General features: G+C 39.9%; 1 protein-coding gene across 4 annotated transcripts in view; it reads right to left on the minus strand.

Moving 5' to 3' along the window:
- Positions 1–3,117: 3,117 nt before the first annotated feature.
- Positions 3,118–13,365, minus strand: part of LOC120057186 (neuronal PAS domain-containing protein 2-like) — an 81,415-nt gene continuing 71,167 nt past the window's right edge. For all 4 annotated transcript variants that reach the window (XM_039005668.1, XM_039005669.1, XM_039005665.1 and 1 more), the window contains 6 exons: positions 12,774–12,971; positions 12,444–12,632; positions 12,093–12,286; positions 11,478–11,570; positions 6,923–7,133; positions 3,118–6,802 (listed from right to left, as the gene is read on the minus strand). In XM_039005668.1, coding sequence (XP_038861596.1) covers positions 6,590–6,802; positions 6,923–7,133; positions 11,478–11,570; positions 12,093–12,286; positions 12,444–12,632; positions 12,774–12,971 — 1,098 coding nt within the window. In that variant the 3' untranslated portion in view covers positions 3,118–6,589. The remainder of the gene's footprint in view (positions 6,803–6,922; positions 7,134–11,477; positions 11,571–12,092; positions 12,287–12,443; positions 12,633–12,773; positions 12,972–13,365) is intronic.

A 13,365-nucleotide genomic window follows, 5' to 3' on the forward strand; every position in this document is an offset into this window, starting at 1 on the left:
CTTGCTGCGTCATTACGTTGAATACACAATAACGTTCCTCAAATTATGACAGAGAAAATTGGTTGTGTCATTTAGAGGGAAAATGTGTGCATTATAGCTTTGAGTCACTTTTCAAAAGTGGCTAAAAGTTCCAAATACATTTTTAAAAAGTAGCTGAATATTGTCAGGATAGTCTGAAAAGATGCTGCAGCTAGCAACAGAATTGCTAGGTGTTTCATTGGGCTATATTTGGCTATAAGATAGGGAGGTAAGAATAGTTGAATCGTAAAAAGTTGTGGTTATTTCCCGGGTATTGCAAAACAAGACAGTGTTCGTTGTCCGTAGCTCATGCCTGCCCATACCATAACCCCACCGCCACCATGGGGCACTCTGATCACAACAGTAACATCAGCAAACTGCTCGCCCACACAATGCCATACACGTGGTCTGCGGTTGTGAGGCCAGTTGATGGTACTGCCACATTCTCTAAAATGACGTTGGAGGCGATTTATGGTAGAGAAATTAATATGAAATTATCTGGCAACAGCCCTGGTGGACATTCCTGCAGTCAGCATGCCAATTATCAAGTTCCTTAAAAACCACACACCCACTCCACTGCATAGCAGGTTAGTGATTGCTTTGCAATGCTTTCAGGTAGCCACTGTTTCCTTCCAAACCACTCATTGTTGAATTTGCGACTTCCAACTTGTTGTGTCATGTTTATGTCCAATGGTTGATGAGCACCGATACGTTTTATCTCTAATTTCTCTTCATTTTTTTCTCTTCATATGACAAGGATTAAAAAGCATTTGCCAGTAGATAGCTTGCTAGCTAAGATTTTGAAAGTATTGTAACGACCCTGGCTTTATAAGCGCGGAAATCGTCTCTGCCGCTTGAGCATGCTTTTGGGGCACAGTCGATAGCGCGCCGGACCTCGGGCTAGAAGGTCGAGGGTTCGAGACCTGCTCCCTGCTGTTTCATTACAGTATGATGTTGACATGATCAGTCCAATCAAAGCTACTGTAGATATAATGTGATTTGACAATTTTATCTGTGGCCAATTACCCTGAGCCAAATTTGATGGGCACTTCTAATGAATGGGCACTCTATGGCATACATCTGTCACTGATTGGCTCAGTGACAGAACACTGAGCCAATCACGATGCAACTAGAAAACATTACCCAATCACAGCGCAACTAGAGAACATTACCAACCCCTACACTGTATTTTCCACAGACTGCCCCACCACCACAGACTGCCCCTCCACCATAGAAAGCACTGAGCTAGGCTGAAACACCTGCATTTTGGATCTGCCTTACTCAAGAAAGCAAAAAAGAGACCAAGTTTGTATGCAGCTTTATTAACTCAATGATTTTATTTCTTGTTTTACATTGTTTGCAAACTGATATGTGACAGGTATTAATGTCAAAATAACATGGAAAAACATGCATACCTGTTTTTAGCTAAAAAGGTGGGGATCAATGACGGTTTGCCACTGCCCACAGGTCAGCTGTTTGTTCACCCACCGGCAATTGCTAATAACCTATCCGACTGACTATATGTGATAAAGTGAAAATCTGAGGCCAGCACCCAACCCTAGCCGTAAATACAGAAAACGCACTACAGTCAAACAAGGCAGTACGCTTTTTTTGATACAGGGTGCAGGATTTTTTTTGCTGCCTGGTTTAGATATGTTTCTGCTTATAATTTTCATTTTTGTAGGCTATTTGTTAGTCAACTTGTCTATAATTAGATACATGTAGCTTTTCTTTTGGCATTATATGGGGCCCTAGAAGATAAATAAACCCTTGCTCAGCAGAATAATGTATCCTAATAGATCGATAGAACGAATGCTTCAATCTAGTTGACATCAAGTTTTCGCTGTCATCTTTCGCAAAGCAAAGATGTTTTGGGACTGGGAAGAAAATACAATAACAAAAAAAGTCTATATTTTCTGTACAAAATGTTCAAATGACATCAATTTTACTGGTTGTAAGGAAAAGAAAGCTGTGAAAACGAGCCAACTTGTTTCTGATGTTATAGACCTACAGTCAGTGTCCAGATTTCAGTTTCCATTTAACCCATCTAAACAGTAGGCTACAGTTCCATTGACATGCCATAGGCCTATTTGAAGTCCCGTGACTGTCGAATTTGTATAGTGCCTCACAATCATGACACATAACATAGCCGGCGCTGCTATCATCCTCTTTTACCACTTCAAATATTTTCCAAACATTACTTTTTTGGCCCTCCCTTCTCTTTTTCATCTCTCGTTTCGCAGCTGTTGTTTTATTGAATTAAACTTCGACAATGTTCTTTTTGCCTTTGTGGATTGACGTTACATTTTTCTGCCCATTCCCAAAAGCATTATTTGGCGATTGACGCATACAGTTAAGCCCTAAAGTTTAGGTTTATGCACTAATACCAGATAGATAAAAAATAATGAAAGAAAAACCTCAATATACTGTAGCCTGTATAAATTGCACAATAATTATAAATGTATGGATATTTTAAAATATTGTTTCTCTTTATTCAACTCGTCGGGACTGCAGGTTATGAGTCAACCCGCGCATCACTAACCCGCGCACATTCGTCCACTCACAAAATAATTCCAGCATCCAAACCCCAACTGTGCACCCGCAATTTCATAAATGGCATTCTGCGATTTTCATTAGGCCTACACTTGTAGCCTGAATTGATGAGTCCACTTTTGTCCACACGCGCCTCGGGTCTCGGCCACTCACATCTCCGCCTTAGCAAAACTCCTCGAACCACAAGGTAAATTGGAGCGTATGCCACCGGGTTTAAAGTCAATTCGCTAATTTTCACGTGACTGACATGCGGGAATGTTAAATAATGGTGTACTATTCTGTAGTTTTCTTGACATTTTGTGTTAATTGTGATATGCTCACGTTGGTACGGCATACCTCCATTATTTCATACTTCTAGTGTCAATCTTAAAATGTCAATGTGGCCTGTGTATTTTGATATTGACATGAATGGGTTAATGAAAACACGCAGAATAAAGTGCACCAAATGTATTATATATATATATATTTATTTTCAAAGATAGCATGTTATCCAGATTGATGTAGAAATAATTCAATATCACTATCACAAAATTAATATCCAAGCGGTTTCAGAATGTAAACTTTTTTATTAATTTATTTTAAAACAATATTAATATGTTACAATTTTATTTTTGATGGTATATACAGAGAGAAAAACAAGCCATACAATATTATCAACTGTGCAACACCAACTTGCTGAATTGAAGAAAATAAAAAACTCAGCTCCCCAATAAGACACTTTAATAATGTGTTACAAAATACTTCTGTTTGTTTTACTTTAAAATCATGTAACATACATACACACACACACACATATATTCAATCTATTTGACATCTTATAAAATAACTATATAATCTAAACATTTTTTGTACATTCTATAATACAATATTTTCAATTAGTTTTCTGCAATGAAATGGCTGTTATGTACAGTACCAGGTTCTTTTTTGTTTGTGTCTTACTTCTTCCTGGCAAATTTTATAGTATTCATTCATGGACTCTCCACCCCATATACTGCAAGGATGCGCAGTCACCTCTAAAAGGTCAGAAATGCAAAAATCAAGGTCACAAAAAGAATGACACTTGATGAAGAATCAATGAACATAAAACTATAGTCAAACGGTAAAACAAAAAGTGCCTATTCTACTGCTGGGGAGACAGATTCAACAGAATCAAAGAGAGAAACAGTACCATTTGATCTAGTGTAGCAATCACAATTAACAAACAAATACCAATAAACATGAACATTTGTATAAACTGAAGCAATACACAGCAAACACACAATGGCTATCATTATGACATCTGTGGGAAATCATCTGTGGGACTGGGTTAATGGAAATTGAATAACTGCCTGTGGATGCAAATAGGGGCAACTAAAGCAAATTCTTTACATAAGTTGGAGGATTAGCTAGAGAGCACACTGGACAATTTTGAGAACATGGTTTACTCTTATTCTATGAGCTTGATAATTAAACATACACTACATGTTCCTTCAACCAGCTTCAAAAGGCAGTTTACTATATGATTGGGCATTGAGCACATTGAACCAACAACTGAGTTTTTTTCTGAATGATAAGGTTGAGTGGAGGCCAACCTGGGGACATATTTTGCTGACTATAAACAAACAGGATTTTAAAAGGATTGGGTATGTTAACAGGACTGTTTCTAAACAAATCTGCATGTAGGTCTTGAATAGTCACTGTTGTGTCTTTAGAGTAATAACAAACGGACACAGTAACTATGTTGAAACAATGTGTTGCTCATATCACTTAATCCAATGTTTATGTTGGGCTGACCCCAGCAAGAAGCCAACAAGTTTTACTGAATCTAATATGGCCCCCTTTCCTGATGCCAGCATCACTCTGAGAAAAGTTGACCTGAGTCTTTAGTGTGAATTAAGTCATTCTAACAAAGTCTTTAGCAGATACAAGCTGTACCTCAGTAAAGACATTGCTGATATTCATGGTTGAAGGAATGTTAAAGATATTTCCATTTAATTCACATAGTACATTAGTTTATAGTATACAACTATCTCTTTTTTTTTTTTTTACATGAGTACATACTTGCCTAGAAACATAATTTCAACAGCATAAATATTTTTTTCTAATTTAAAACGGCACATACTATAAGAATTCTAGAACTTTGTTTGATCTCTTCAACCAAGATGAACAGCACCAGTCTTCGTGAGAGTGACCGTAACCGATGAAGTGATAACGACTCAATGTCCACAGCAGAGATTGGTAGGATTGTCATAAACGTTGTACAATTTAAGATTCTTATCATTCCACAATGCATTTCAACCTTCACTTCATGTGAAATGGCACATTTAGTTTAGATTAGAATTCCAATAGGTTGTTCCATTTTGTTATGGCTAGTGAGTGTAAAGGGAAACTGAGGCATACATTAGCCTCTTTGTTTGACAGGATATAAGTGTTTCACAGTAGGACTTTACCATTAAAATATTACAATATCTAATGAACGTGGGGCAACTCAAGTCAGATACCTACTGTTGTAGTTATTTGGGGAAAACGTATGGAACTTGAAAAAAAAAGTTATTTTAAGTGGTCAGTTTGATTGTCATTTACATTAGCAGGCCATTTGTCTCTGGTTAGTATTTTGTTCATACACAGTATTCCTAAAATCACCAGTGTATGGACACAATTACTCATACATGGATAAATACACTTATAGTCTCTATAGTCCAAAAATCAACAACATTCTGGTGAGTTGCAAAGATGACCAAATATAAACAAACTGTAACCAACAAATTGTGAAAAGTACAAATTGTTAATGTAATACTGAGAATATTTGTTTCCACAAATAACCTGAGAAAAAAATTACGTTATGAAAGTATACATAATCAATGTACGACAACTACAATACATTAGTGATGTCTTCCTAATCATTGCAGCATCTGTTACACTTGATACAAAACAATGAGTTATTGGGTGATTTGGGCAACAAACTACTGTTACTGTGCTGTTAGTAGCTTTTAATGCTTGTGAGCCGGTTAAGGCATTAAGACCTTATTGACTTATCTTTCAATGCCTGATTAAAAACGCACCCAGTAGAACAGCTTAAATTTGTTTAGAAATGTATGATAAACAAACAAACATGTTATGGTAGTCTACTAATAAGGTTTGCTCTTTCCATTAAGGTGTGAATAAAGAATATGAAGCTTGATCTTTATGAATTATTGAATACAAATGTTACCATAACTAATTGTTACTATTGTTCGCTTTTAGAAAAAATCATGTCTAAATATTTGATTCTATAATGAAAATAATAGTAATTGTATGAGGACATTTGTTGCTGTGTCAGTCATGCAAAATATTTTTTCCCCAAACATGGACTAATAGTGTTGAGTGGTGAATATACTTCAGTGTTTAATAATGATATCAACTATGTCTGGGAATGGCTGATTGAATGTTTGATGAAAAGACGACACGTCCAACATCAAAATGAACCCCTTCCTTTATGTTTCATAATAGTCTTCCTATGTCAAAACAAATATATGTATGCACAGCAAAACCATAACCTACAGACAAGTGTTTTTCATGTGAAATGAAGATGCAACTTTGAAGGAGTAAATGCTCACTGCTTGTGTTTACTCTCTGGAAATAACAGGACAGATGGTTTTGAACACAGTACAGTCAGTGCACAACAAGGCTCACCTAACAACCTCTCTTTTTGTTGATAACACATCTGCATGGAAACACACAGCAGCACGGTTTTCCTGTTGATTACTTTGATAGTTTTTTTCCATCCAGCAGTGTCATGATGAAATATGACGAGTAAGCATGGCCCCCAGTAGCACAGTGGAGTGGGACAGAGATGTTGGTGCAGCGAATATTTTCATTTTCACGTTTTGTTTTTGCTGTGTAGAAAAAGCCACAATGGCTTCTTAAACAGTGAAGAACACAGCACAGCATGGGACCAAATATGCCTCTCTGTGTCTTCTATGCATCCCATAGAATTCTGCCACCTTCTGTAACAATACGTTTCAGAAGATATCTCACCACTCTGTTTGTGTCTTCGGTGCTACTGAGTGAGCATATTTCGGAAGTCTGAAAGGCTGCCAGGCTGGTTTTGGGAATGGTGGTGTTGCCGCTGTTGCTGCTGTTGTTGTGGTTGTTGTTGTTGTTGTTGTTGCGGTTGTTGTTGAATATAACTGACAGTACCTTGCTGTGGGACATTAGTAGTGTGGAAAAAAGCCTGAGTGGTTCCACTGTGTAAGAGTCCTTGGGGCTGCATCTATCAACAGAAAGGGATCAGGGCATAAGTGAGGCGATATTAGTTCTACAGAGTGAGCCAAACCCCTCCAGCCCAAGGCCTGCTATCACACTACTGCAAGTAGTAGGACTACTACTGTACCTGAAAGAACTGCTGGGGCTGCTGCAGCTGCAGAGAGTGCTGGCAGGCCTGCTGCTGAGCATGATAGGTGGGCTGGGCCTGGTGCGTGATAAAGCTGTTGTGAGGGATCATGATGGAGGACGTGAAGACGGGAGAGGGGACCAGGACAGCGTTGCAGTTCACCTGCTGCATGGGAAACGACGGGGTCATCATCTGCTGCTCCAGGGTGTATCTGGGAAGGGATGGGTGCAATCAACAGGTCAAATATGTTTACTATGTTGATAGTTACAAAATGTGTGTGCCATTCAGAGGGCTCTATTTTCGGCTGGCGTTACGGCGGCGTTAGTGTCAAACGCACGTTATTTAGAAACATAGAAAAACGAATGCTTTTCACCCCATTTCGTTTTATTTGATTAAAAATCAAGCATAGCCTCCCCTCCTCTTAATTAAGTATTTTTTCCCCACTGCCCAATGCAGTTGCGAAAAAGTCAAGACTGTCGATAAATGGTTTGGATCCTGAGACCACTTTGAATTACATCTTAATCACCAAAGCTTTATTTAAAAAAAAAAAAAAACGTTTGACAGGCGCAAAACAGTGAGCTGACATTCCATTTTTATCTATGCATTTTAGGGAGACCCACGTTATTTTAGCCATGCAGGTGCCGTTTTCGACATGCGTAAAACCCCCTCCATGATGTAAGCTACGTGTCCATGCCCATCATGAAATGAGCAATGAGAACATCTGAACCGGTGAACCTCGTATTTAGAAGTTATTTTCCTGTGACAATTGCTTGTTTTGCGTTTTATATTTTCAAAACCAAGGCCTCCCTTACCCTGGCCTACTATAATGACTCCCTTACCCTAGGCCAACTATAATGACTCCCTTACCCTGGCCTACTATAATGACTCCCTTACCCTAGGCCTACTATAATGACTCCCTTACCCTAGGCCTACTATAATGACTCCCTTACCCTAGGCCAACTATAATGACTCCCTTACCCTAGGCCAACTATAATGACTCCCTTACCCTAGGCCTACTATAATGACTCCCTTACCCTAGGCCTACTATAATGACTCCCTTACCCTAGGCCTACTATAATGACTCCCTTACCCTAGGCCTACTATAATGACTCCCTTACCCTAGGCCTACTATAATGACTTCCTTACCCTAGGCCAACTATAATGACTCCCTTACCCTAGGCCTACTATAATGACTCCCTTACCCTAGGCCTACTATAATGACTCCCTTACCCTAGGCCTACTATAATGACTCCCTTACCCTAGGCCTACTATAATGACTTCCTTACCCTAGGCCAACTATAATGACTCCCTTACCCTAGGCCAACTATAATGACTCCCTTACCCTAGGCCTACTATAATGACTCCCTTACCCTAGGCCTACTATAATGAAGGCTGGTTCAACAGCAATGCATCTTTTTTATCCAAGCGATTTTATGATATCATTGCATTTTACATTTATTGTTGTTGTTTAAAAAAAAACGGATTGCTTATTTTTCGTTTAAATTTACTACAACCAAACTTATTAGAATGATTCACCTTCCTGGTTTTATGGTAACAACTCTGTGGCGCGCATGCAATGCAACTCCTGGACATGTGTGAATACGATCTGATCTGTAACATAATCAGAACTATTTTCATAAAACATATTAGGGAGCTGTATAAAGGTGAGTCGACATTCTCCCTTTCTCTTTATATTGGATCCAGCAACTGTGAAAGTTTGGATGTGCGTAGAACCCTTTATAGTGTGCATTGTTTTAATATTATATGACCACAGGATAAATTATGGTGCCTGTAAGTGTGACATAGCCTATTTAAAAAAAAAAAAAAAGATGTTGTTTTGTTTTGCTTAGAATTTTGTTTTTGCCTAAATTCTCTTTTTAGGCCTTATCAATAATGAATTGAATCTTGCTTATTGACAATGTTTGCCATGTCCATGCTCAGCCATAATGCAATTTATAGTAGGCCTAGCCCCTATATCAGTGAAAATGCTACTGAAGTCATGCAATTCCTTAGAAGAGGTGGACTGCAAATGGGTTCAAGTTAACATATTTAGCAAAGATAGGTCTACATTTTGTTATTTCATTTCTGTAAGACATTTAACAAACTATAACGGACTAACATTGGAATATAATGTATAAAAGACCATAAATACACAACTTAAAGGAACCACATACTTCGCCATGGAGCACGTTCTGATTGGCCAGTGAGGGGCCAAGCCTCGACACCCACACAACTTGTTTATTCATCAAAACCCAGCCCTTTCACGCCAACGCCAGCAAGTCCGCCGATATTTGTAATAGTAAAAATAGCAAAAATAATTCTGCCACACCCCTGAAACTATAACACTACCGTCTGTGCTTAGATTTACCATTGCGTTAGGTTTGTTAAAATAGAGCCCAGAGGCCAGACAAAAGATTTAAGTGCCTTTGAACGGGGTATGGTAGTAGGTGCCAGGCACACCGGTTTGAGTGTGTCAAGAACTGCATCGCTGCTGGGTTTTTCACGCTCAACAGTTTCCCGTGTGTGTCAAGAATGGTCCACCACCCAAAGTACATCCAGACAACTGTGTGAAGCATTGGAGTCAACATGGGCCAGCATCCCTATGGGACTCTTTTGACACCTTGTAGAGTCCATGCCCTGACGAATTGAGGCTGTTCTGAGGACAAAAGGTGGTGCAACGCTATATTAGGAAGGTGTTCCTAAAGTTTTGTACACTCAGTGTATGTAGATCAGTAGTGCTAAAATGTGGGTATGGTGTGATTCTTTGCAACTAAGGGTATATCATGTGTTTTAAGTACATTCAGTTCATATCAAGGATAAATGCATTCATTGTTCCCATATTTCACTACATTTACTACATATACAGTACCAGTCAAAAGTTTGGACACACCTACTCATTCAAGGGTTTTTCTTTATTTTTACTATTGATCACATTGTAGAATAATAGTGAAGACATCAGCACTATGAAATAACACATATGGAATCATGTAGTATCCAAAAAAGTGTTAAACAAATCAAAATATATTTTACATTCTTCAAATTAGCCACCCTTTGCCTTGATGACAGCTTTGCAGACTCTTGGTATTCTCTCAACCAGCTTCACCTGTAATGCTTTTCCAGCAGTCTTGAAGGAGTTCCCACATATGCTTAGCACTTGTTGGCTGCTTTTCCTTCACTCTGTGGTCCAACTCATCCCAAACCATCTCAATTGGGTTGAGGTTGGGTGATTGTGGAGGCCAGGTCATCTGATGCAGCACTCCATCACTCTCCTTATTGGTCAAATAGCCCTTACACAGCCTGGAGGTGTGTTGGGTCATTGTCCTGTTGAAAAACAAATGGGATGGGATGGCGTATCCCTGCAGAATGCTGTGGTAGCCATGCTGGTTAAGTATGCCTTGAATTCTAAATAAATCACAGACAGTGTCACCAGCAAAGCACCCCCACACCATCACACCTCCTCCTCCATGCTTCAGAGTGGGAACCACACATGTGGAGATCATCCGTTCACCTACTCTGCATCTCACAAAGACACAGCGGTTGGAACCAAAAATCTCAAATTTGGATTAATCAGACCAAAGGACAGATTCCCACCGGTCTAATGTCCATTGCTCGTGTTTCTTGGTCCAAGCAAGTCTCTTCTTCTTATTGGTGTAGTAGTTAGTAGTTGTTATTTGCAACAATTCGACCGTGAAGGCCTGATTCACGCAGTCTCCTCTGAACAATTGATGTTGAGATGTGTCTGTTACTTGAACTCTGTGAAGCATTTATTTGGGCTGCAATTTCTGAGGCTGGTAACTGTAATGAACTTATCCTCTGCATCAGAGGTAACTCTGGGACTTCCTTTACTGTGGCGGTCTTCATGAGAGCCAGTTTCATCATAGCACTTGATGTTTTTTGCGACTGCACTTGAAGAAACTTTGAAAGTTCTTGAAATGTTCCATATTGACTGACCTTCATGTCTTAAAGTAATGATGGACTGTTGTTTCTCTTTGCTTATTTGAGTTGTTCTTGCCAAAATATGGACTTGGTATTTTCCCAACTAGGGCTATCTTCTGTATACCACCACTATCTTGTCACAACACAAGTGATTGGTTCAAACGCATTAACACTTTTTTGGTTACTACATGATTCAATATGTGTTATTTCATAGTTTTGATGTATTTACTATTATTCTGCAATGTAGAAAATAGTTTTAAAAACTTGAATGAGTAGGTGTGTCCAAACCTTTGACTGGTACTGTATGTCAAATTTTGTCTTGCTGCTTTTTGTTCTATGTTGCTCTGTCTGTATGCTACGTCTTGCTTTTCCTATGTTGCTATGTCTGTATGCTATGTCTTGTTCTATGTTGCTATTGTCCATATTGTAATTGTTTTTAATAACCTGCCCAGGGACTGCGGTTGAAAATTAGCCGGCTGGCTAAAACCGGCACTTTTACTGAAACGTTGATTAATGTGCACTGTCCCTGTAAAAAAAAAAAAAACTAAAAAAAAAAAAAAAAAACAACAGCATAAAGAGTCAACATAATGATTACACACACACTCAAACTCACACTTACTTGGTTTGCTGGATGGCTGTGTTGCACTGGGAAGCCTGGGAGCTAACACTGCTATCAGGTACGAGTGTCTGCACTGGCTGGTTGAGCAGCATGCTGCCAGAAAGAACAGTATGTCATTCTCAAAGCTAATACTCTGATCTTTCAAAAAAAAAAAAGAAGCCTCCTGGGCCATGGGGACAGACTGCACAAGCTGTTATTTTCCACCCGTGATATATTTCTCCATTTTCCAAACACAGTGTGAGTACAATGGACAGGACAAAAGGTTTCGTGACTCAAGGAGACTATTACCTCTCCAATGTAACCCTAAACTTTTTCTTCTAGTTACTTTCTCTTCAAGGTTAGAGTAAGCACGTGTTAAGCAGGTGTTCTTTCATTCGGAATTCATACAATGTAGATATGATTTCAACTTCAACTCATAAAGCTTTGTTTTGATAAAATACAGCTTCCCATGTCAATTGTTTCCCAAAATGTACTGAGTTACAAGTTGCTTCAATTTAGACCAAACTAAAGGCTGAGTTACACTGACCATGAAGAACAGACTTTCGACAACATGTTCTTGAAAATAATTCCGCAACAAGAAATCAGACTGAGTGGTTTACTGTCTGTAGGGCTCACCGTAGCTGTCTCTCTTGGCTAAACTCAGAGTCTGAGTGTCTTTGGTTTGCGTCCTGCAGTGCCTGTGCGGGCGTCTGCTGAGAGAACATCATGGGGTTGCTGTAGAAGGGCATGGTCAAGTTGGCATGGGTCTGCACCGGGAGACTGACCGCCTGCATCTGCCCGCCTGCACTCCTTATCAACCTCTGCTGCACCTAAAGCAACAACAACACTGAAACTACCACCAGGTTGACTACAGTCATGCAAACCCCAATTCCTTCTATATTTTGACAGAATATTACCCTGCTTACTCTATACAAAGTAAAAGTTGAAAGCTATTGGGATAAGAGTACAGAGGGAGAGCTGGGGTACCTGAGGGGAGGGTGTGCTGTGCTCTGTGAGGAGAGAGTGCGGGGACGAGCCGTGGGCTCCATGAAGAGGCTGTTTGGAGTGGCTCGCGGCCTGCCTTATCACCCCAGACTGGGCCTGCTGCTGGGCTGGTCTCCCTGGACCTTGATGCTGAACCTGGCCAAAGTCACAGTGGACCGGCTGCTGTAACAACTACACACACACACACACACACACACACACACACACACACACAGGAGGGAGGGATTAGCTACTGTATCCACTGTACAACAATTAGCTTAGCTTTAGGGATTGTTTTAGGCAGGGCGTCTGACTAGAGGTAAGCAGGGTTACCTGGAGGTTAGCCAGCTGCAGCTTCTCCTTGATGTCATGCAGCTCCTGTTGCTGAGTCTTGATGTCCATCTGTAGGATGCGTGTCCTCTCCTCCAGCTGCTCCTTGAGCTGGTGCATGACACCTAGCTGAGGCTCAGGAGGCTGCTGCTGGTACATGGACTGTTGCTGCTGCTGTGGCTTCTGTTGTTGTTGCTGCGACTGGAAGAATAGGATAGACAGCCATCATGATAAAGGCGGTTCATATCACAGTACGGGTCATGCTCTGGCACAAGCCTTCACAGCTGCTCACACACATTTTCAGAGCCAAGGAGGGCTTTACAGTAGTTCAGAAATACAGCACTCAATAACTTGAGGACCATAGAAATCCCTCTCCCAATCATTACAGCTTGATTAGCACTTCCAGCTCTTCTTGTTTCCATATCATGTTGATGTAGGAGATGCTTTTACTGGGCCTCATTTCAGATGAGTTGAAGTGATCATCTTGAGACAATTTTGACATACGTGAGAATAGTAGTTTTGCATCTACAATGAACAAAAATATGAAAGCAACATGTAAAGTGTTGGTCCCATGTTTCATGAGCTGAAATAAAAG

The sequence above is a fragment of the Salvelinus namaycush genome, chromosome 12 (genome assembly GCF_016432855.1).
Source record: "Salvelinus namaycush isolate Seneca chromosome 12, SaNama_1.0, whole genome shotgun sequence".
NCBI lineage: Eukaryota > Metazoa > Chordata > Actinopteri > Salmoniformes > Salmonidae > Salvelinus > Salvelinus namaycush.